We start from the raw sequence: 24,109 nt of genomic DNA, 5'->3' as shown, positions 1-24,109 counted from the left end.
GACAGTAGTTCTGTCACTCCGCCCAGTCCTGGGGACAGTAGTTCTGTCACTCCGCCCAGTCCTGGGGGACAGTAGTTCTGTCACTCCGCCCAGTCCTGGGGGACAGTCCTGGGGACAGTAGTTCTGTCACCGCCCAGTCCTGGGGGACAGTAGTTCTGTCCCCGCCCAGTCCTGGGGGACAGTAGTTCTGTCACTCCGCCCAGTCCTGGGGGACAGTAGTTCTGTCACTCCGCCCAGTCCTGGGGGACAGTAGTTCTGTCACTCCGCCCAGTCCTGGGGGACAGTAGTTCTGTCACTCCGCCCAGTCCTGGGGGACAGTAGTTCTGTCACTCCGCCCAGTCCTGGGGACAGTAGTTCCGCCCAGTCCTGGGGGACAGTAGTTCTGTCACTCTGCCCAGTCCTGGGGACAGTAGTTCTGTCACTCCGCCCCAGTCCTGGGGGACAGTAGTTCTGTCACTCCGCCCAGTCCTGGGGGACAGTAGTTCTGTCACTCCGCCCAGTCCTGGGGGACAGTAGTTCTGTCACTCCGCCCAGTCCTGGGGGACAGTAGTTCTGTCACTCCGCCCAGTCCTGGGGGACAGTAGTTCTGTCACTCCGCCCAGTCCTGGGGACAGTAGTTCTGTCACTCCGCCCAGTCCTGGGGGACAGTAGTTCTGTCACTCCGCCCAGTCCTGGGGGACAGTAGTTCTGTCACTCCGCCCAGTCCTGGGGGACAGTAGTTCTGTCACTCCGCCCAGTCCTGGGGGACAGTAGTTCTGTCACTCCGCCCAGTCCTGGGGGACAGTAGTTCTGTCACTCTGCCCAGTCCTGGGGGACAGTAGTTCTGTCACTCCGCCCAGTCCTGGGGGACAGTAGTTCTGTCACTCCGCCCAGTCCTGGGGGACAGTAGTTCTGTCTGCAGTATAAAGATAAAGAGGTCGTAGTGCCGTTCACTTGAGAGAAAAATGCCTTTTAGCAGACTTTCATCCAAGCGAGGAAAAGTGAGGGCAGTGTGTCTGCCTGTCTGCCTGTCTGCCTGTCTGCCTGTCTGTCTGCCTGTCTGCCTGTCTGTCTCCTACACGACAACAACAAATGCGTTAGCTACAGCTGATCCGGAGCAGGTTAACAGGCTCAGAGATGCCAACTCAGCATGTGTGTATGTGTGTGAATATCAGCCTGTTAGCAGGATAATCAGGTCTGATACTGCTCAGCCGGTTCTACTTCTGTCCGCTCCAACAGAGGGAGAAATCAGCCTGTTAGCAGGATGCTCATACTTCTACCATTAGAGTTGGGAAGGTGTAATTATTTAAATGGTTATTACACCAGATAATAATGGCTACCCTGGGGCGGCAGGGTAGCCTAGTGGTTAGAGTGTTGGACTAGTAACCGAAAAGTTGCAAGTTCAATTCCCCGAGCTGACAAGGTACAAATCTGTCGTTCTGCCCCTGAACAGGCAGTTAACCCACTGTTCCCAGGCCCTCATTGAAAATAAGAATTTGTTCTTAACTGACTTGCCTGGTTAAATAAAGGTTAAAATAAAAATAAGATAGTGTTTCTGCCATGTTTTTTCTGTTCGCCGCCGAGCAGAGGTTGGAGAGGACACTAACTTCTGTCACGCTGCCCAGTCCTGGGGGACACTTCTGTCACGCGTCTTGACTTCAACCCTCAAAGGTGCCTGTGTGTGTAGAGCCTGCAGACTGTGGGTAGGGAGGGGGTAGTGTGTAGAGCCTGCAGACTGTGGGTAGGGAGGGGATAGTGGGTAGAGCCTGCAGACTGTGGGTAGGGAGGGGATAGTGGGTAGAGCCTGCAGACTGTGGGTAGGGAAGGGATAGTGGGTAGAGCCTGCAGACTGTGGGTAGGGAGGGGTATAGTGGTAGAGCCTGCAGACTGTAGTGAGGGGATAGTGAGGGGAGCCTAGTGTGTTCGTGTCCAACAGACGGTGAGCTGTAGAGAAATAGACTGGGTAGAGGGGACAGACGAGGAGGGGTAGAGGGCCTGCAGACGTGGGTAGGGAGGGGAGTGAGAGGACAGACAGACCTGAAGAGGGGTAGAGGGAGACATAGGAGAGAGAGAGAGAGGCAGACAGACAAAGAGGGGGTAGAGGGAGGGTAGGAGAGAGTGGGTAGTGAGAGGCAGACAGACGAAGAGGGGGGATAGAGGGAGACGTAGGAGAGAGAGAGAGCCTGCAGACAGACGAAGAGGGGATAGAGGGAGACGTGGGGTAGGAGAGAGAGTGAGAGAGCCTGCAGAGGCAGACAGACGAAGAGGGGTAGAGGGAGACGTAGGAGAGAGAGAGCGAGGCAGACAGACGAAGAGGGGTAGAGGGAGACTGTGGGTAGGAGAGAGAGAGACTGCGAGGCAGACAGACGAAGAGGGGGTAGAGGGAGGGGACGTAGGAGAGAGAGAGGGAGGCAGACAGACTGGGTAGAGGGGTAGAGGGAGACGTGGGTAGGAGAGAGAGGGTAGAGGCAGACAGACGAAGAGGGGTAGAGGGAGACGGGTAGTGAGGAGAGAGAGAGACTGTGGGAAGTGAGGGGATCTCATCCTTCCATTCCTCCTCTTTACCTCAGTCTCTCTCTATTCCTCCTCTTTACCTCACTCTCTCTCTATTCCTCCCAGACTTTACCTCACACTCTCTCTATTCCTCCCTCTTTACCTCACTCTCTCTCTATTCCTCCCTCTTTACCTCACTCTCTCTATTCCTCCCTCTTTACCTCACTCTCTCTCTATTCCTCCTTGCCTCTCTCCTCTCTATTCCTCCTTGCCTCTCTCCTCTCTATTCATCTTTACCTCACTCTCTCTCTATTCCTCCTTGCCTCTCTCCTCTCTATTCCTCCTTGCCTCTCTCCTCTCTATTCCTCCTTGCCTCTCTCCTCTCTATTCCTCCTTGCCTCTCTCCTCTCTATTCCTCCTTGCCTCTCTCCTCTCTATTCCTCTTTACCTCACTCTCTCTCTAATCCTCCTTGCCTCACTCTCCTCTCTATTCCTCTTTACCTCACTCTCTCTCTATTCCTCCTTGCCTCTCTCCTCTCTATTCCTCCTTGCCTCTCTCCTCTCTATTCCTCTTTACCTCACTCTCTCTCTCTCTATTCCTCCTTGCCTCTCTCCTCTCTATTCCTCTTTACCTCACTCTCTCTCTATTCCTCTTTCCTCTTTACTCACTCTCTCTCTTTCCTCTTTACCTCACTCTCTCTCTTCCTCCTTGCCTCTCTCTCTCTATTCCTCCTTGCCTCACTCTCTCTCTATTCCTCCTTGCCTCTCTCCTCTCTATTCCTCCTTGCCTCTCTCCTCTCTCTTCCTCCTTGCCTCTCTCCTCTCTATTCCTCCTTGCCTCACTCTCTCTCTATTCCTCCTTGCCTCTCTCTCTCTCTATTCCTCCTTGCCTCTCTCCTCTCTATTCCTCCTTGCCTCTCTCCTCTCTATTCCTCCTTGCCTCACTCTCTCTCTTTCCTCCTTGCCTCTCTCCTCCTCTCTCTTCCTCCTTGCCTCTCTCCTCTCTCTTCCTCCTTGCCTCTCTCCTCTCTCTTCCTCCTTGCCTCTCTCCTCTCTTCCTCCTTGCCTCTCTCCTCTCTCTTCCTCCTTGCCTCTCTCCTCTCTATTCCTCCTTGCCTCTCTCCTCTCTATTCCTCCTTGCCTTTCTCCTCTGCTCCATCTGTTTTTCATCAGGCTGTGCCTTTCCCCAGCCACTCTAGAAGGGAGTGTCCCACACCAGCAGAGCAGAGAGGAGAACAGAGAAGAGAGCAGGACGGAGGAGAGAGGGAAAGAAGAGAGCAGAGAAGAGAGCAGGACGGAGGAGGGAGGGAAAGGAAAGAAGAGAAAGAGAGCAGGACGGAGGACGGAGGGGGAGGGAAAGAAGAGAACAGAGAAGAGAGGGAAGGACAGGAGGAGGAGGAGGAAAGAAGAGAAGAGAGAAGAGAAGAGGACAGAGGAGGGAGGGAAAAAGAGAACAGAAGAGAGCAGGACGGAGGAGGGAGGGAAAGAAGAGAACAGAGAAGAGAGCAGGACGGAGGAGGGAGGGAGGGAAAGAAGAGAAGAGAGCAGGACGGAGGAGGGAGGGAAAGAAGAGAACAGAGAAGAGAGCAGGACGGAGGAGGGAGGGAAAGAAGAGAACAGAGAAGAGAGCAGGACGGAGGAGGGATTGGATGAGAGATATGAGGGGATATGGGAGAGATGATAAGGAGAGATATGAGGGGATAAGGAGAGATATGGGAGAGATATGAGGGGATAAGGAGAGATGATAAGGAGAGATATGAGGGGATATGTGAGAGATATTAGGGGATATGGGAGAGATATGAGGGGATAAGGAGAGATGATAAGGAGAGATATGGGAGAGATATGAGGGGACATGGGAGAGATGATAAGGAGATATATGAGGGGATATGGGAGAGATGATAAGGAGAGATATGAGGGGACATGGGAGAGATGATAAGGAGATATATGAGGGGATATGGGAGAGATGATAAGGAGAGATATGAGGGGACATGGGAGAGATGATAAGGAGAGATATGAGAGGTTAGTTTATCACCCCTAGGATAGTAAAGGAGAGATATGAGAGGTTAGTTTATCACTCCTAGGATAGTAAAGGAGAGATATGAGAGGTTAGTTTATCACTCCTAGGATAGTAAAGGAGAGATATGAGAGGTTAGTTTATCACTCCTAGGATAGTAAAGGAGAGATATGAGAGGTTAGTTTATCACCCCTAGGATAGTAAAGGAGAGATATGAGAGGTTAGTTTATCACCCCTAGGATAGTAAAGGAGAGATATGAGAGGTTAGTTTATCACTCCTAGGATAGTAAAGGAGAGATATGAGAGGTTAGTTTATCACTCCTAGGATAGTAAAGGAGAGATATGAGAGGTTAGTTTATCACTCCTAGGATAGTAAAGGAGAGATATGAGAGGTTAGTTTATCACTCCTAGGATAGTAAAGGAGAGATATGAGAGGTTAGTTTATCACTCCTAGGATAGTAAAGGAGAGATATGAGAGGTTAGTTTATCACTCCTAGGATAGTAAAGGAGAGATATGAGAGGTTAGTTTATCACTCCTAGGATAGTAAAGGAGAGATATGAGAGGTTAGTTTATCACCCCTAGGATAGTAAAGGAGAGATATGAGAGGTTAGTTTATCACTCCTAGGATAGTAAAGGAGAGATATGAGAGGTTAGTTTATCACTCCTAGGATAGTAAAGGAGAGATATGAGAGGTTAGTTTATCACTCCTAGGATAGTAAAGGAGAGATATGAGAGGTTAGTTTATCACTCCTAGGATAGTAAAGGAGAGATATGAGAGGTTAGTTTATCACTCCTAGGATAGTAAAGGAGAGATATGAGAGGTTAGTTTATCACTCCTAGGATAGTAAAGGAGAGATATGAGAGGTTAGTTTATCACTCCTAGGATAGTAAAGGAGAGATATGAGAGGTTAGTTTATCACTCCTAGGATAGTAAAGGAGAGATATGAGAGGTTAGTTTATCACCCCTAGGATAGTAAAGGAGAGATATGAGAGGTTAGTTTATCACTCCTAGGATAGTAAAGGAGAGATATGAGAGGTTAGTTTATCACTCCTAGGATAGTAAAGGAGAGATATGAGAGGTTAGTTTATCACCCCTAGGATAGTAAAGGAGAGATATGAGAGGTTAGTTTATCACTCCTAGGATAGTAAAGGAGAGATATGAGAGGTTAGTTTATCACTCCTAGGATAGAAAGGAGAGTAAAGGAGAGATATGAGAGGTTAGTTTATCACTCCTAGGATAGTAAAGGAGAGATATGAGAGGTTAGTTTATCACCCCTAGGATAGTAAAGGAGAGATATGAGAGGTTAGTTTATCACTCCTAGGATAGTAAAGGAGAGATATGAGAGGTTAGTTTATCACTCCTAGGATAGTAAAGGAGAGATATGAGAGGTTAGTTTATCACTCCTAGGATAGTAAAGGAGAGATATGAGAGGTTAGTTTATCACTCCTAGGATAGTAAAGGAGAGATATGAGAGGTTAGTTTATCACTCCTAGGATAGTAAAGGAGAGATATGAGAGGTTAGTTTATCACTCCTAGGATAGTAAAGGAGAGATATGAGAGGTTAGTTTATCACTCCTAGGATAGTAAAGGAGAGATATGAGAGGTTAGTTTATCACTCCTAGGATAGTAAAGGAGAGATATGAGAGGTTAGTTTATCACTCCTAGGATAGTAAAGGAGAGATATGAGAGGTTAGTTTATCACTCCTAGGATAGTAAAGGAGAGATATGAGAGGTTAGTTTATCACTCCTAGGATAGTAAAGGAGAGATATGAGAGGTTAGTTTATCACTCCTAGGATAGTAAAGGAGAGATATGAGAGGTTAGTTTATCACTCCTAGGATAGTAAAGGAGAGATATGAGAGGTTAGTTTATCACTCCTAGGATAGTAAAGGAGAGATATGAGAGGTTAGTTTATCACTCCTAGGATAGTAAAGGAGAGATATGAGAGGTTAGTTTATCACCCTAGGATAGTAAAGGAGAGATATGAGAGGTTAGTTTATCACCCCTAGGATAGTAAAGGAGAGATATGAGAGGTTAGTTTATCACTCCTAGGATAGTAAAGGAGAGATATGAGAGGTTAGTTTATCACTCCTAGGATAGTAAAGGAGAGATATGAGAGGTTAGTTTATCACTCCTAGGATAGTAAAGGAGAGATATGAGAGGTTAGTTTATCACTCCTAGGATAGTAAAGGAGAGATATGAGAGGTTAGTTTATCACTCCTAGGATAGTAAAGGAGAGATATGAGAGGTTAGTTTATCACTCCTAGGATAGTAAAGGAGAGATATGAGAGGTTAGTTTATCACTCCTAGGATAGTAAAGGAGAGATATGAGAAAGGAGAGATATGAGTTTTTATCACTCCTAGGATAGTAAAGGAGAGATATGAGAGGTTAGTTTATCACTCACTAGGATAGTAAAGGAGAGATATGAGAGGTTAGTTTATCACTCCTAGGATAGTAAAGGAGAGATATGAGAGGTTAGTTTATCACTCCTAGGATAGTAAAGGAGAGATATGAGAGGTTAGTTTATCACTCTAGGATAGTAAAGGAGAGATATGAGAGGTTAGTTTATCACTCCTAGGATAGTAAAGGAGAGATATGAGAGGTTAGTTTATCACTCCTAGGATAGTAAAGGAGAGATATGAGAGGTTAGTTTATCACTCCTAGGATAGTAAAGGAGAGATATGAGAGGTTAGTTTATCACTCCTAGGATAGTAAAGGAGAGATATGAGAGGTTAGTTTATCACTCCTAGGATAGTAAAGGAGAGATATGAGAGGTTAGTTTATCACTCCTAGGATAGTAAAGGAGAGATATGAGAGGTTAGTTTATCACTCCTAGGATAGTAAAGGAGAGACAATAAGGAGAGATAGTAAAGAGAGGTTAGTTTATCACTCCTAGGATAGTAAAGGAGAGATATGAGAGGTTAGTTTATCACTCCTAGGATAGTAAAGGAGAGACAATCCTAGGATAGTAAGAGATATGAGAGGTTAGTTTATCACTCCTAGGATAGTAAAGGAGAGATATGAGAGGTTAGTTTATCACTCCTAGGATAGTAAAGGAGAGATATGAGAGGTTAGTTTATCACTCCTAGGATAGTAAAGGAGAGATATGAGAGGTTAGTTTATCACTCCTAGGATAGTAAAGGAGAGATATGAGAGGTTAGTTTATCACTCCTAGGATAGTAAAGGAGAGATATGAGAGGTTAGTTTATCACTCCTAGGATAGTAAAGGAGAGATATGAGAGGTTAGTTTATCACTCCTAGGATAGTAAAGGAGAGATATGAGAGGTTAGTTTATCACTCCTAGGATAGTAAAGGAGAGATATGAGAGGTTAGTTTATCACTCCTAGGATAGTAAAGGAGAGATATGAGAGGTTAGTTTATCACTCCTAGGATAGTAAAGGAGAGATATGAGAGGTTAGTTTATCACTCCTAGGATAGTAAAGGAGAGATATGAGAGGTTAGTTTATCACTCCTAGGATAGTAAAGGAGAGATATGAGAGGTTAGTTTATCACTCCTAGGATAGTAAAGAGAGGAGATATGAGAGGTTAGTTTATCACTCCTAGGATAGTAAAGGAGAGATATGAGAGATATGAGAGTTTATCACTCCTAGGATAGTAAAGGAGAGATATGAGAGGTTAGTTTATCACTCCTAGGATAGTAAAGGAGAGATATGAGAGGTTAGTTTATCACTCCTAGGATAGTAAAGGAGAGATATGAGAGGTTAGTTTATCACTAGGATAGTAAAGAGAGATATGAGAGGTTATCACTCCTAGGATAGTAAAGGAGAGATATGAGAGGTTAGTTTATCACTCCTAGGATAGTAAAGGAGAGATATGAGAGGTTAGTTTATCACTCTAGGATAGTAAAGGAGAGATATGAGAGGTTAGTTTATCACTCCTAGGATAGTAAAGGAGAGATATGAGAGGTTAGTTTATCACCCTAGGATAGTAAAGGAGAGATATGAGAGGTTAGTTTATCACTCCTAGGATAGTAAAGGAGAGATATGAGAGGTTAGTTTATCACTCCTAGGATAGTAAAGGAGAGATATGAGAGGTTAGTTTATCACTCCTAGGATAGTAAAGGAGAGATATGAGAGGTTAGTTTATCACTCCTAGGATAGTAAAGGAGAGATAGAGAGGTTAATCACTCCTAGGATAGTAAAGGAGAGATATGAGAGGTTAGTTTATCACTCCTAGGATAGTAAAGGAGAGATATGAGAGGTTAGTTTATCACTCCTAGGATAGTAAAGGAGAGATATGAGAGGTTAGTTTATCACTCCTAGGATAGTAAAGGAGAGACAATAAGGAGAGATATGAGAGGTTAGTTTATCACTCCTAGGATAGTAAAGGAGAGATATGAGAGGTTAGTTTATCACCCTCAGGATAGTAAAGGAGAGATATGAGAGGTTAGTTTATCACTCTAGGATAGTAAAGGAGAGATATGAGAGGTTAGTTTATCACTCCTAGGATAGTAAAGGAGAGATATGAGAGGTTAGTTTATCACTCCTAGGATAGTAAGATATGAGAGGTTAGTTTATCACTCCTAGGATAGTAAAGGAGAGATATGAGAGGTTAGTTTATCACTCCTAGGATAGTAAAGGAGAGATATGAGAGGTTAGTTTATCACTCCTAGGATAGTAAAGGAGAGATATGAGAGGTTAGTTTATCACTCCTAGGATAGTAAAGGAGAGATATGAGAGGTTAGTTTATCACTAGGATAGTAAAGAGAGACCTAGGATAGTAAAGGAGAGATATGAGAGGTTAGTTTATCACTCCTAGGATAGTAAAGGAGAGATATGAGAGGTTAGTTTATCACTCCTAGGATAGTAAAGGAGAGATATGAGGTTAGTTTATCACTCCTAGGATAGTAAAGGAGAGATATGAGAGGTTAGTTTATCACTCCTAGGATAGTAAAGGAGAGATATGAGAGGTTAGTTTATCACTCCTAGGATAGTAAAGGAGAGATATGAGAGGTTAGTTTATCACTCCTAGGATAGTAAAGGAGAGATATGAGAGGTTAGTTTATCACTCCTAGGATAGTAAAGGAGAGATATGAGAGGTTAGTTTATCACTCCTAGGATAGTAAAGGAGAGATATGAGAGGTTAGTTTATCACTCCTAGGATAGTAAAGGAGAGATATGAGAGGTTAGTTTATCACCCTAGGATAGTAAAGGAGAGATATGAGAGGTTAGTTTATCACTCCTAGGATAGTAAAGGAGAGATATGAGAGGTTAGTTTATCACTCCTAGGATAGTAAAGGAGAGATATGAGAGGTTAGTTTATCACTCCTAGGATAGTAAAGGAGAGATATGAGAGGTTAGTTTATCACTCCTAGGATAGTAAAGGAGAGATATGAGAGGTTAGTTTATCACTCTAGGATAGTAAAGGAGAGATATGAGAGGTTAGTTTATCACCCTAGGATAGTAAAGGAGAGATATGAGAGGTTAGTTTATCACTCCTAGGATAGTAAAGGAGAGATATGAGAGGTTAGTTTATCACCCCTAGGATAGTAAAGGAGAGATATGAGAGGTTAGTTTATCACTCCTAGGATAGTAAAGGAGAGATATGAGAGGTTAGTTTATCACTCCTAGGATAGTAAAGGAGAGATATGAGAGGTTAGTTTATCACTCCTAGGATAGTAAAGGAGAGATATGAGGAGGTTGAGTTTATCACTCCTAGGATAGTAAAGGAGAGATATGAGAGGTTAGTTTATCACCCTAGGATAGTAAAGGAGAGATATGAGAGGTTAGTTTATCACTCCTAGGATAGTAAAGGAGAGATATGAGAGGTTAGTTTATCACTCCTAGGATAGTAAAGGAGAGATATGAGAGGTTAGTTTATCACTCCTAGGATAGTAAAGGAGAGATATGAGAGGTTAGTTTATCACCCCTAGGATAGTAAAGGAGAGATATGAGAGGTTAGTTTATCACTCCTAGGATAGTAAAGGAGAGATATGAGAGGTTAGTTTATCACTCCTAGGATAGTAAAGGAGAGACAATAAGGAGAGATATGAGAGGTTAGTTTATCACCCCTAGGATAGTAAAGGAGAGATATGAGAGGTTAGTTTATCACTCCTAGGATAGTAAAGGAGAGACAATAAGGAGAGATATGAGAGGTTAGTTTATCACCCCTAGGATAGTAAAGGAGAGATATGAGAGGTTAGTTTATCACTCCTAGGATAGTAAAGGAGAGATATGAGAGGATAGTTTATCACTCCTAGGATAGTAAAGGAGAGATATGAGAGGTTAGTTTATCACTCCTAGGATAGTAAAGGAGAGATATGAGAGGTTAGTTTATCACTCCTAGGATAGTAAAGGAGAGATATGAGAGGTTAGTTTATCACTCCTAGGATAGTAAAGGAGAGATATGAGAGGTTAGTTTATCACCCCTAGGATAGTAAAGGAGAGATATGAGAGGTTAGTTTATCACTCCTAGGATAGTAAAGGAGAGATATGAGAGGTTAGTTTATCACTCCTAGGATAGTAAAGGAGAGATATGAGAGGTTAGTTTATCACTCCTAGGATAGTAAAGGAGAGATATGAGAGGTTAGTTTATCACTCCTAGGATAGTAAAGGAGAGATATGAGAGGTTAGTTTATCACTCCTAGGATAGTAAAGGAGAGATATGAGAGGTTAGTTTATCACTCCTAGGATAGTAAAGGAGAGATATGAGAGGTTAGTTTATCACTCCTAGGATAGTAAAGGAGAGATATGAGAGGTTAGTTTATCACTCCTAGGATAGTAAAGGAGAGATATGAGAGGTTAGTTTATCACTCCTAGGATAGTAAAGGAGGAGAGACAATAGTAGGAGAGATATGAGAGGTTAGTTTATCACTCCTAGGATAGTAAAGGAGAGATATGAGAGGTTAGTTTATCACTCCTAGGATAGTAAAGGAGAGATATGAGAGGTTAGTTTATCACTCCTAGGATAGTAAAGGAGAGATATGAGAGGTTAGTTTATCACTCCTAGGATAGTAAAGGAGAGATATGAGAGGTTAGTTTATCACTCCTAGGATAGTAAAGGAGAGATATGAGAGGTTAGTTTATCACTCCTAGGATAGTAAAGGAGAGATATGAGAGGTTAGTTTATCACTCCTAGGATAGTAAAGGAGAGATATGAGAGGTTAGTTTATCACTCCTAGGATAGTAAAGGAGAGATATGAGAGGTTAGTTTATCACTCCTAGGATAGTAAAGGAGAGATATGAGAGGTTAGTTTATCACCCTAGGATAGTAAAGGAGGAGAGATATGAGAGGTTAGTTTATCACTCCTAGGATAGTAAAGGAGAGATATGAGAGGTTAGTTTATCACCCTAGGATAGTAAAGGAGAGATATGAGAGGTTAGTTTATCACCCCTAGGATAGTAAAGGAGAGATATGAGAGGTTAGTTTATCACTCCTAGGATAGTAAAGGAGAGATATGAGAGGTTAGTTTATCACTCCTAGGATAGTAAAGGAGAGATATGAGAGGTTAGTTTATCACTCCTAGGATAGTAAAGGAGAGATATGAGAGGTTAGTTTATCACTCCTAGGATAGTAAAGGAGAGATATGAGAGGTTAGTTTATCACCCCTAGGATAGTAAAGGAGAGATATGAGAGGTTAGTTTATCACTCCTAGGATAGTAAAAGGAGAGATATGAGAGGTTAGTTTATCACTCCTAGGATAGTAAAGGAGAGATATGAGAGGTTAGTTTATCACTCCTAGGATAGTAAAGGAGAGATATGAGAGGTTAGTTTATCACTCCTAGGATAGTAAAGGAGAGATATGAGAGGTTAGTTTATCACTCCTAGGATAGTAAAGGAGAGATATGAGAGGTTAGTTTATCACTCCTAGGATAGTAAAGGAGAGATATGAGAGGTTAGTTTATCACCCTAGGATAGTAAAGGAGAGATATGAGAGGTTAGTTTATCACTCCTAGGATAGTAAAGGAGAGATATGAGAGGTTAGTTTATCACCCTAGGATAGTAAAGGAGAGATATGAGAGGTTAGTTTATCACCCTAGGATAGTAAAGGAGAGATATGAGAGGTTAGTTTATCACTCCTAGGATAGTAAAGGAGAGATATGAGAGGTTAGTTTATCACCCCTAGGATAGTAAAGGAGAGATATGAGAGGTTAGTTTATCACTCCTAGGATAGTAAAGGAGAGATATGAGAGGTTAGTTTATCACCCTAGGATAGTAAAGGAGAGATATGAGAGGTTAGTTTATCACTCCTAGGATAGTAAAGGAGAGATATGAGAGGTTAGTTTATCACTCCTAGGATAGTAAAGGAGAGATATGAGAGGTTAGTTTATCACTCCTAGGATAGTAAAGGAGAGATATGAGAGGTTAGTTTATCACTCCTAGGATAGTAAAGGAGAGATATGAGAGGTTAGTTTATCACTCCTAGGATAGTAAAGGAGAGATATGAGAGGTTAGTTTATCACCCTAGGATAGTAAAGGAGAGATATGAGAGGTTAGTTTATCACTCCTAGGATAGTAAAGGAGAGATATGAGAGGTAATCACCCTAGGAGAGATATGAGAGGTTAGTTTATCACCCACCCTAGGATAGTAAAGGAGAGATATGAGAGGTTAGTTTATCACTCCTAGGATAGTAAAGGAGAGATATGAGAGGTTAGTTTATCACTCCTAGGATAGTAAAGGAGAGATATGAGAGGTTAGTTTATCACTCCTAGGATAGTAAAGGAGAGATATGAGAGGTTAGTTTATCACTCCTAGGATAGTAAAGGAGAGATAAGGAGAGATATGAGAGGTTAGTTTATCACTCCTAGGATAGTAAAGGAGAGACAATAAGGAGAGATATGAGAGGTTAGTTTATCACTCCTAGGATAGTAAAGGAGAGATATGAGAGGTTAGTTTATCACTCCTAGGATAGTAAAGGAGAGATATGAGAGGTTAGTTTATCACTCCTAGGATAGTAAAGGAGAGATATGAGAGGTTAGTTTATCACTCCTAGGATAGTAAAGGAGAGATATGAGAGGTTAGTTTATTACCCCTAGGATAGTAAAGGAGAGATATGAGGGGTTAGTTTATCACTCCTAGGATAGTAAAGGAGAGATATGAGAGGTTAGTTTATCACTCCTAGGATAGTAAAGGAGAGATATGAGGGGTTAGTTTATCACTCCTAGGATAGTAAAGGAGAGATATGAGAGGTTAGTTTATCACTCCTAGGATAGTAAAGGAGAGATATGAGAGGTTAGTTTATCACTCCTAGGATAGTAAAGGAGAGATATGAGAGGTTAGTTTATCACTCCTAGGATAGTAAAGGAGAGATATGAGAGGTTTAGTTTATCACTCCTAGGATAGTAAAGGAGAGATATGAGAGGTTAGTTTATCACTCCTAGGATAGTAAAGGAGAGATATGAGAGGTTAGTTTATCACTCCTAGGATAGTAAAGGAGAGATATGAGAGGTTAGTTTATCACTCCTAGGATAGTAAAGGAGAGATATGAGAGGTTAGTTTATCACTCCTAGGATAGTAAAGGAGAGATATGAGAGGTTAGTTTATCACTCCTAGGATAGTAAAGGAGAGATATGAGAGGTTAGTTTATCACTCCTAGGATAGTAAAGGAGAGATATGAGAGGTTAGTTTATCACCCCTAGGATAGTAAAGGTCCTTATCAGAAACGCAATACGGTGCAGACCGTTCAATTAGTCTGCTGGGGTCAAGAACCAGCTCTGCTAAAACCATTGACAACAACGTGCCGTTTCCAAGGAATTGTTAAATAAATGTTCCAACTATTTGGTTGTAATATCATCACGTTCTGAAGAGCACAGTCACAACTACACATTTATCTCTATCATCAGAGGTATACAGTAAAGTACTGTTTTAGGATCAGTAAACATCAGTAAACATGTATTTTCAGATACATGAAGGTATCCTATTCATTTAGCTAGCTAAGCAACGTGTCATTTAGCTAGCTAAGCAACGTGTCATTTAGCTAGCTAAGCAACGTGTCATTTAGCTAGCTAAGCAACGTGTCATTTAGCTAGCTAAGCAACGTGTCATTTAGCTAGCTAAGCAACGTGTCATTTAGCTAGCTAAGCAAACGTGTCATTTAGCTAGCTAAGCAAACGTGTCATTTAGCTAGCTAAGCAAACGTGTCATTTAGCTAGCTAAGCAAACGTGTCATTTAGCTAGCTAAGCAAACGTGTCATTTAGCTAGCTAAGCAAACGTGTCATTTAGCTAGCTAAGCAAACGTGTCATTTAGCTAGCTAAGCAAACGTGTCATTTAGCTAGCTAAGCAACGTGACATTTAGCTTGCTTCATTAGAGACTCTGTTACATATACCCTGACTCTGTTACATGTACCCTGACTCTGCTACATGTACCCTGACTCTGCTACATATACCCTGACTCTGCTGCATATACCCTGACTCTGCTACATATACCCTGACTCTGCTACGTATACCCTGACTCTGCTACATATGCCCTGACTCTGCTACGTATACCCTGACTCTGCTACGTATACCCTGACTCTGCTTCGTATACCCTGACTCTGCTACGTATACCCTGACTCTGCTACGTATACCCTGACTCTGCTACGTATACCCTGACTCTGCTACGTATACCCTGACTCTGCTTCGTATACCCTGACTCTGCTTCGTATACCCTGAATCTGCTTCGTATACCCTGACTCTGCTACGTATACCCTTACTCTGCTACGTATACCCTTACTCTGCTACGTATACCCTGACTCTGCTACGTATACCCTGACTCTGCTACATATACCCTGACTCTGCTACGTATACCCTTACTCTGCTACGTATACCCTTACTCTGCTACGTATACCCTTACTCTGCTACGTATACCCTGACTCTGCTACGTATACCCTGACTCTGCTTCGTATACCCTGACTCTGCTTCGTATACCCTGACTCTGCTACGTATACCCTGACTCTGCTACGTATACCCTTACTCTGCTACGTATACCCTTACTCTGCTACATATACCCTGACTCTGCTACATATACCCTGACTCTGCGTATACCCTGACTCTGCTACGTATACCCTTACTCTGCTACATATACCCTTACTCTGCTACATATACCCTTACTCTGCTACATATACCCTGACTCTGCGTATACCCTGACTCTGCTACCCTGACTCTGCTACCCTGACTCTGCTACCCTGACTCTGCTACGTATACCCTGACTCTGCTACGTATACCCTGACTCTGCTACGTATACCCTGACTCTGCTACATATACCCTGACTCTGTTACATATACCCTGACTCTGCTACATATACCCTGACTCTGCTACATATACCCTGACTCTGCTACATATACCCTGACTCTGCTACATGTACCCTGACTCTGCTACATATACCCTGACTCTGCTACATATACCCTGACTCTGCTACATATACCCTGACTCTGCTACGTATACCCTGACTCTGCTACCCTGACTCTGCTACCCTGACTCTGCTACCCTGACTCTGCTACGTATACCCTGACTCTGCTACGTATACCCTGACTCTGCTACGTATACCCTGACTCTGCTACGTATACCCTGACTCTGCTACGTATACCCTGACTCTGCTACGTATACCCTGACTCTGCTACGTGTACCCTGACTCTGCTACGTATACCCTGACTCTGCTACGTATACCCTGACTCTGCTACGTATACCCTGACTCTGCTACGTATACCCTGACTCTGCTACGTATACCCTGACTCTGCTACGTATACCCTGACTCTGCTACATGTACCCTGACTCTGCTACATGTACCCTGACTCTGCTACGTATACCCTGACTCTGCTACGTATACCCTGACTCTGCTACGTATACCCTGACTCTGCTACGTATACCCTGACTCTGCTACGTATACCCTGACTCTGCTACGTATACCCTGACTCTGCTACGTATACCCTGACTCTGCTACGTATACCCTGACTCTGCTACATGTACCCTGACTCTGCTACGTATACCCTGACTCTGCTACGTATACCCTGACTCTGCTACGTATACCCTGACTCTGCTACGTATACCCTGACTCTGCTACGTATACCCTGACTCTGCTACGTATACCCTGACTCTGCTACGTATACCCTGAACGCAAGAGAAGGGACACAGTTTCAGGCACCGCATTGATTATATATATATATAATATATTATATATGCAACACAGGACAAGCTAGTTAAACTAGTAATATCATCAACCATGTGTAGTTAACCCGTGATTATGTTAAGATCGATTGTTTTTTTTTACAAGATAAGTTTAATGCCAGCTAGTAACTTACCATGGCTCCTTGCTGCCTGCACTCGCGTAACAGGTAGTCAGCCTGCCATGCAGTCTCCTCGTGGAGTAACAGGTGATCAGCCTGCCACGCAGTCTCCTCGTGGAGTAACAGGTGGTCAGCCTGCCACGCAGTCTCCTCGTGGAGTAACAGGTGATCAGCCTGCCATGCAGTCTCCTCGTGGAGTAACAGGTGGTCAGCCTGCCATGCAGTCTCCTCGTGGAGTAACAGGTGATCAGCCTGCCATGCAGTCTCCTCGTGGAGTAACAGGTGATCAGCCTGCCACGCAGTCTCCTCGTGGAGTAACAGGTGATCAGCCTGCCACGCAGTCTCCTCGTGGAGTAACAGGTGATCAGCCTGCCATGCAGTCTCCTCGTGGAGTAACAGGTGGTCAGCCTGCCATGCAGTCTCCTCGTGGAGTAACAGGTGGTCAGCCTGCCATGCAGTCTCCTCGTGGAGTAACAGGTGGTCAGCCTGCCATGCAGTCTCCTCATGGAGTAACAGGTGGTCAGCCTGCCATGCAGTCTCCTCGTGGAGTAACAGGTGATCAGCCTGCCATGCAGTCTCCTCGTGGAGTAACAGGTGATCAGCCTGCCACGCAGTCTCCTCGTGGAGTAACAGGTGGTCAGCCTGCCATGCAGTCTCCTCGTGGAGTAACAGGTGGTCAGCCTGCCATGCAGTCTCCTCGTGGAGTAACAGGTGGTCAGCCTGCCATGCAGTCTCCTCGTGGAGTAACAGGTGGTCAGCCTGCCACGCAGTCTCCTCGTGGAGTAACAGGTGGTCAGCCTGCCACGCAGTCTCCTCGTGGAGTAACAGGTGATCAGCCTGCCACGCAGTCTCCTCGTGGAGTAACAGGTGATCAGCCTGCCATGCAGTCTCCTCGTGGAGTAACAGGTGGTCAGCCTGCCATGCAGTCTCCTCGTGGAGTAACAGGTGATCAGCCTGCCATGCAGTCTCCTCGTGGAGTAACAGGTGATCAGCCTGCCACGCAGTCTCCTCGTGGAGTAACAGGTGATCAGCCTGCCACGCAGTCTCCTCGTGGAGTAACAGGTGGTCAGCCTGCCATGCAGTCTCCTCGTGGAGTAACAGGTGATCAGCATGCCATGCAGTCTCCTCGTGGAGTAACAGGTGGTCAGCCTGCCACGCAGTCTCCTCGTGGAGTAACAGGTGGTCAGCCTGCCACGCAGTCTCCTCGTGGAGTAACAGGTGGTCAGCCTGCCATGCAGTCTCCTCGTGGAGTAACAGGTGGTCAGCCTGCCATGCAGTCTCCTCGTGGAGTAACAGGTGGTCAGCCTGCCATGCAGTCTCCTGTGGAGTAACAGGTGATCAGCCTGCCATGCAGTCTCCTGTGGAGTAACAGGTGATCAGCCTGCCATGCAGTCTCCTCGTGGAGTAACAGGTGATCAGCCTGCCATGCAGTCTCCTCATGGAGTAACAGGTGGTCAGCCTGCCACGCAGTCTCCTCGTGGAGTAACAGGTGATCAGCCTGCCACGCAGTCTCCTCGTGGAGTAACAGGTGATCAGCCTGCCACGCAGTCTCCTCGTGGAGTAACAGGTGATCAGCCTGCCACGCAGTCTCCTCGTGGAGTAACAGGTGATCAGCCTGCCATGCAGTCTCCTCGTGGAGTGCAATATAATCAGCCATAATCGGCCGATTGTTCTGAAAAGTTGAAATCGAACCTAATTAATGGGCCATTCTGATTAATCGGTCAACCTCTACTGTGTTTACAGTGGTATTGGAAGTCCCTGTACATCTGGACAGCTTCTCCTGACCTTGTGGAGTCCCTGTACATCTGGACAGCTTCTCCTGACCTTGTGGAGTCCCTGTACATCTGGACAGCTTCTCCTGACCTTGTGGAGTCCCTGTACATCTGGACAGTTTCTCCTGACCTTGTGAAGTCCCTGTACATCTGGACAGTTTCTCCTGACCTTGTGAAGTCCCTGTCCCTGTACATCTGGACAGCTTCTCCTGACCTTGTGGATTCCCTGTATATCTGGACAGTTTCTCCTGACCTTGTGAAGTCCCATCTGGACAGTTTCTCCTGACCTTGTGGATTCCCTGTATATCTGGACAGTTTCTCCTGACCTTGTGAAGTCCCTGTACATCTGGACAGTTTCTCCTGACCTTGTGAAGTCCTGTACATCTGGACAGTTTCTCCTGACCTTGTGAAGTCCCTGTCCCTGTACATCTGGACAGTTTCTCCTGACCTTGTGAAGTCCCTGTCTGGACAGTTTCTCCTGACCTTGTGAAGTCCTGTACATCTGGACAGTCTGGACAGTTTCTCCTGACCTTGTGAAGTCCCTGTACATCTGGACAGTTTCTCCTGACCTTGTGAAGTCCCTGTCCCTGTACATCTGGACAGTTTCTCCTGACCTTGTGGAGTCCCTGTACATCTGGACAGTTTCTCCTGACCTTGTGAAGTCCCTGTCCCTGTACATCTGGACAGTTTCTCCTGACCTTGTGAAGTCCCTGTCCCTGTACATCTGGACAGTTTCTCCTGACCTTGTGAAGTCCCTGTACATCTGGACAGTTTCTCCTGACCTTGTGGAGTCCCTGTACATCTGGACAGTTTCTCCTGACCTTGTGGAGTCCCTGTCCCTGTACATCTGGACAGTTTCTCCTGACCTTGTGGAGTCCCTGTACATCTGGACAGTTTCTCCTGACCTTGTGGAGTCCCTGTACATCTGGACAGTTTCTCCAGTAAACACAGGCGACTGAGGTGAGCATGACTTTGCATACAGCCAGATCATGTGACTTTTCCCTCAAAGGTATGTGTTTTAGTTTGTGGGGAGTCTGAGTAGTGGTGTGTGTGGATGGGGGAGGGGGAGGGGGGGGTAGTGGTGTGTGTATGTGGGGGAGTAGTGGTGTGTACACAAACAAACCCAAAACAGAATGTAACAGTGTGTGTGTGTGTACTGTACATCTATAACTAGAGAGGCTGGTTGTAGTGTGTTGTGGGGGTGTTATTGGCTCTGTGTACTGTACATCTATAACTAGAGAGGCTGGTTGTAGTATGTTGTGGGGGTGTTATTGGCTCTGTGTACTGTACATCTATAACTAGAGAGGCTGGTTGTAGTATGTTGTGGGGGTGTTATTGGCTCTGTGTACTGTACATCTATAACTAGAGAGGCTGGTTGTAGTATGTTGTGGGGGTGTTATTGGCTCTGTGTACTGTACATCTATAACTAGAGAGGCTGGTTGTAGTATGTTGTGGTGGTGTTATTGGCTCTGTGTACTGTACATCTATAACTAGAGTGGCTGGTTGTAGTATGTTGTGGTGGTGTTATTGGCTCTGTGTACTGTACATCTATAACTAGAGTGGCTGGTTGTAGTATGTTGTGGTGGTGTTATTGGCTCTGTGTACTGTACATCTATAACTAGAGAGGCTGGTTGTAGTATGTTGTGGTGGTGTTATTGGCTCTGTGTACTGTACATCTATAACTAGAGAGGCTGGTTGTAGTATGTTGTGGTGGTGTTATTGGCTCTGTGTACTGTACATCTATAACTAGAGAGGCTGGTTGTAGTGTGTTGTGGTGGTGTTATTGGCTCTGTGTACTGTACATCTATAACTAGAGTGGCTGGTTGTAGTATGTTGTGGGGGTGTTATCTGCTGTTGTCTAGGATGATTAGTAGAGCTCGGAGAATGAAATCAATCAGACTCTACTAATGGATCCTCCCAGACCATTACCACCATTACCTCTCTTCCATGCTCCATTACTCCTGTCTGGACTGTCTACTCCACCTAATCACCTGGAGGGTCCTGGAGGAGACAGAAGAACAGCCGTTAGTATGTGTTTTATAACCTGTGTGAAGGTGGTTAAGTGTGAAGGTGGTGTTGACTACACAGAGAAAGTAGATAGATGACGTAATAGCTGAGTTGACATTGTGGTAAGAGAATGACGTGTGTGTGGATTAGTCTACAGGTCTGTGGTCTCCAGTCAGACCTCTCTGGTCACTCTGTCTTCCAGACTCAGCTAATGGAACTCAGAGGTCAACAGTCAGGTGGTTTAGATGATGATGGGTGTGTAGATTAGTCTACAGGTCTGTGGTCTCCAGTCAGACCTCTCTGGTCACTCTGTCTTCCAGACTCAGCTAATGGAACTCAGAGGTCAACAGTCAGGTGGTTTAGATGATGATGGGTGTGTAGATTAGTCTACAGGTCTGTGGTCTCCAGTCAGACCTCTCTGGTCACTCTGTCTTCCAGACTCAGCTAATGGAACTCAGAGGTCAACAGTCAGGTGGTTTAAATGATGATGGGTGTGTCTGTGTTGTGGATTTGGCTCTACAATGTCAGAATGTTTTCTGTCAGAAAGTGTTTTTCTAACAGGGGACTGAAACACATGTTATTGTCCCACAGATAAACTGTCTGCAGTTAGTTGGCTTTTACCATCATGGATATTTAACTCCTGGTTCAGGGCTTAGTTAGGCCTACGCTAGATTTAAACACGGCCTATAACCTATTAGAATAGACTACATCGTCTGGAACTTATTCAGGAGGGAGTCCTACCTGGTCTGGTATTATCAGGCTGTGGACTGGACTCGGACGTGACCCGCGTTAATCCCAGTCTTCAGAACCTGATTCGCATCATCAATAGCCAGCGATGGATGGGATCAACATTACTATCATCATGAATGCTGACATTTCATCTGGTCTCATTTATTTTCCGTTAGGGCAGAGTGAGCCTGTTATTCCCCTGTTAACCCCCTGCTATAGAGCCCCACAGTGGGGGTGTCATAATACCCATAAAACCTAACGGTCAAACAGGGAAATGTTTTCAATAGTTTTTCTACAATTAATTTAAAAAGTGTCTTTTATCAATATGTTCGACTCTATTTACTCTCCGATTCTGAATTGCTAATTAGTATTAAAGTAGACATCGTACAAAACTACAAATCCCAGCATGCTCCTGTAGGTCATCTCTAGCTGACACCTTTACTAACAGGTATAGATCCTGTAGGTCATCTCTATCTGACACCTTTACTAACAGGTATAGATCCTGTAGGTCATCTCTATCTGACACCTTTACTAACAGGTATAGATCCTGTAGGTCATCTCTATCTGACACCTTTACTAACAGGTATAGATCCTGTAGGTCATCTCTATCTGACACCTTTACTAACAGGTATAGATCCTGTAGGTCATCTCTAGCTGACACCTTTACTAACAGGTATAGATCCTGTAGGTCATCTCTATCTGACACCTTTACTAACAGGTATAGATCCTGTAGGTCATCTCTAGCTGACACCTTTACTAACAGGTATAGATCCTGTAGGTCATCTCTATCTGACACCTTTACTAACAGGTATAGATCCTGTAGGTCATCTCTATCTGACACCTTTACTAACAGGTATAGATCCTGTAGGTCATCTCTATCTGACACCTTTACTAACAGGTATAGATCCTGTAGGTCATCTCTATCTGACACCTTTACTAACAGGTATAGATCCTGCAGGTCATCTCTATCTGACACCTTTACTAACAGGTATAGATCCTGTAGGTCATCTCTATCTGACACCTTTACTAACAGGTATAGATCCTGTAGGTCATCTCTATCTGACACCTTTACTAACAGGTATAGATCCTGCAGGTCATCTCTATCTGACACCTTTACTAACAGGTATAGATCCTGTAGGTCATCTCTATCTGACACCTTTACTAACAGGTATAGATCCTGTAGGTCATCTCTATCTGACACCTTTACTAACAGGTATAGATCCTGTAGGTCATCTCTATCTGACACCTTTACTAACAGGTATAGATCCTGTAGGTCATCTCTATCTGACACCTTTACTAACAGGTATAGATCCTGTAGGTCATCTCTATCTGACACCTTTACTAACAGGTATAGATCCTGTAGGTCATCTCTATCTGACACCTTTACTAACAGGTATAGATCCTGTAGGTCATCTCTATCTGACACCTTTACTAACAGGTATAGATCCTGTAGGTCATCTCTATCTGACACCTTTACTAACAGGTATAGATCCTGTAGGTCATCTCTATCTGACACCTTTACTAACAGGTATTGTGTCAATTTAAAACTTTCACAAGACGGTTCACAGAATTGTCAATTTGAAAGAAATGTAGACAGTTTATTCATGAATACATTTAGATAGTTAATCCCGGGATTCCTACCTTTGCCTCGATTCGTCAGTCCGGTCCAGATCATCATGGTATTTGTAGTTCTTTATGATAGCCACATTAGCAGCTAATTAGCATTTCATTTTGGGGAGGTAAATACAGGCCAAGTCACTTTGTCTGAGAGAGATTTACACGGTAATAAACCATCACCCCAGGGGAAGCCGACACAAACCTTCACCCCAGGGGAAGCCGACACAAAACTTCACCCCAGGGGAAGCCGACACAAAACTTCACCCCAGGGGAAGCCGACACAAAACTTCACCCCAGGGGAAGCCGACACAAACCTTCACCCCAGGGGAAGCCGACACAAAACATCACCCCAGGGGAAGCCGACACAAAACTTCACCCCAGGGGAAGCCGACACAAACTTCACCCCAGGGGAAGCCGACACAAACCATCACCCCAGGGGAAGCCGACACAAAACTTCACCCCAGGGGAAGCCGACACAAAACATCACCCCAGGGGAAGCCGACACAAACCATCGCCCCAGGGGAAGCCGACACAAACCATCGCCCCAGGGGAAGCCGACACAAAACATCGCCCCAGGGGAAGCCGACACAAACCATCGCCCCAGGGGAAGCCGACACAAACCATCGCCCCAGGGGAAGCCGACACAAACCATCGCCCCAGGGGAAGCCGACACAAAACATCGCCCCAGGGGAAGCCGACACAAAACATCGCCCCAGGGGAAGCCGACACAAAACATCGCCCCAGGGGAAGCCGACACAAAACATCGCCCCAGGGGAAGCCGACACAAACCATCGCCCCAGGGGAAGCCGACACAAACCATCGCCCCAGGGGAAGCCGACACAAACCATCGCCCCAGGGGAAGCCGACACAAAACACAGACCTTATTTTACGTGTTTCTAAAAAAATCCGCTACAGGAAAAATGAATGGTGGAAAAACGTCTGGAACCATTTCCCTGTTTGACCGCTAGGTTTTCTGGGTATTATGATTCACACACTGTGGTACTTTATTCCAGGCTGTTGCTCTGTTAGTGTGGTGTTTGATTCCTTAATGGCGGAGTGGACAGTAAACCTCTAATTCTTGAGAGAACAGACCAAAACAGAGAGAGAGAACAGACCAAAACAGAGAGAGAGAACAGACCAAAACAGAGAGAGAACAGACCAAAACAGAGAGAGAGACCAGAACAGAGAGAGAGAGAACAGACCAAAACAGAGAGAGAGAACAGACCAGAACAGAGAGAGAGAACAGACCAAAACAGAGAGAGAGATCAGAAC

At 44.7% G+C, this 24,109-nt stretch overlaps 2 protein-coding genes and 1 long non-coding RNA gene across 4 annotated transcripts; all 3 read left to right on the top strand.

The window, feature by feature from the left end:
• The first annotated feature begins 4,007 nt into the window (after positions 1-4,007).
• On the top strand, positions 4,008-12,910 carry LOC127919979 (uncharacterized). 2 transcript variants are annotated; one of them, XR_008104658.1, is made up of 4 exons: positions 4,008-4,706; positions 4,750-5,652; positions 11,913-12,084; positions 12,684-12,910. It is a non-coding gene; the product is annotated as an uncharacterized LOC127919979 (long non-coding RNA). The 2 variants fall into 2 exon arrangements; XR_008104657.1 differs by having other exon boundaries at positions 4,008-5,652.
• Positions 12,911-16,853: 3,943 nt separating this feature from the next.
• Positions 16,854-18,371, top strand: LOC127919982 (polycystic kidney disease protein 1-like 3). Its single transcript, XM_052503831.1, has 8 exons — positions 16,854-16,994; positions 17,073-17,189; positions 17,229-17,462; positions 17,580-17,813; positions 17,931-18,008; positions 18,085-18,123; positions 18,163-18,311; positions 18,366-18,371. The coding sequence occupies exons 1-8, from the start codon at positions 16,892-16,894 to the stop codon at positions 18,369-18,371; spliced, it is 960 nt and encodes a 319-aa protein (XP_052359791.1). The 5' UTR covers positions 16,854-16,891.
• Positions 18,372-20,621: 2,250 nt separating this feature from the next.
• On the top strand, positions 20,622-23,737 carry LOC127919981 (proline-rich protein HaeIII subfamily 1-like). The gene is made up of 2 exons (XM_052503830.1): positions 20,622-20,626; positions 23,023-23,737. The coding sequence occupies exons 1-2, from the start codon at positions 20,622-20,624 to the stop codon at positions 23,735-23,737; spliced, it is 720 nt and encodes a 239-aa protein (XP_052359790.1).
• The last annotated feature ends 372 nt before the right edge of the window (positions 23,738-24,109 follow it).

The sequence above is a fragment of the Oncorhynchus keta genome, unplaced genomic scaffold (genome assembly GCF_023373465.1).
Source record: "Oncorhynchus keta strain PuntledgeMale-10-30-2019 unplaced genomic scaffold, Oket_V2 Un_contig_18015_pilon_pilon, whole genome shotgun sequence".
Classification (NCBI taxonomy): Eukaryota; Metazoa; Chordata; class Actinopteri; order Salmoniformes; family Salmonidae; genus Oncorhynchus; species Oncorhynchus keta.
This window is presented reverse-complemented; position numbering and strand designations above follow the sequence as displayed.

Excerpts from the sequence above, each read along its gene's own strand:
- LOC127919982 (XM_052503831.1), top strand. The coding sequence starts at position 16,892 with ATGCAGTCTCCTCGTGGAGTAACAGGTGGTCAGCCTGCCATGCAGTCT. Across the intron at positions 16,995-17,072 it reads GTCTCCTCGTGGAGTAACAG|GTGATCAGCCTGCCATGCAG; the intron begins GTGATCAGCCTG and ends GTGGAGTAACAG. Across the intron at positions 18,009-18,084 it reads GTCTCCTCGTGGAGTAACAG|GTGATCAGCCTGCCATGCAG; the intron begins GTGGTCAGCCTG and ends GTGGAGTAACAG.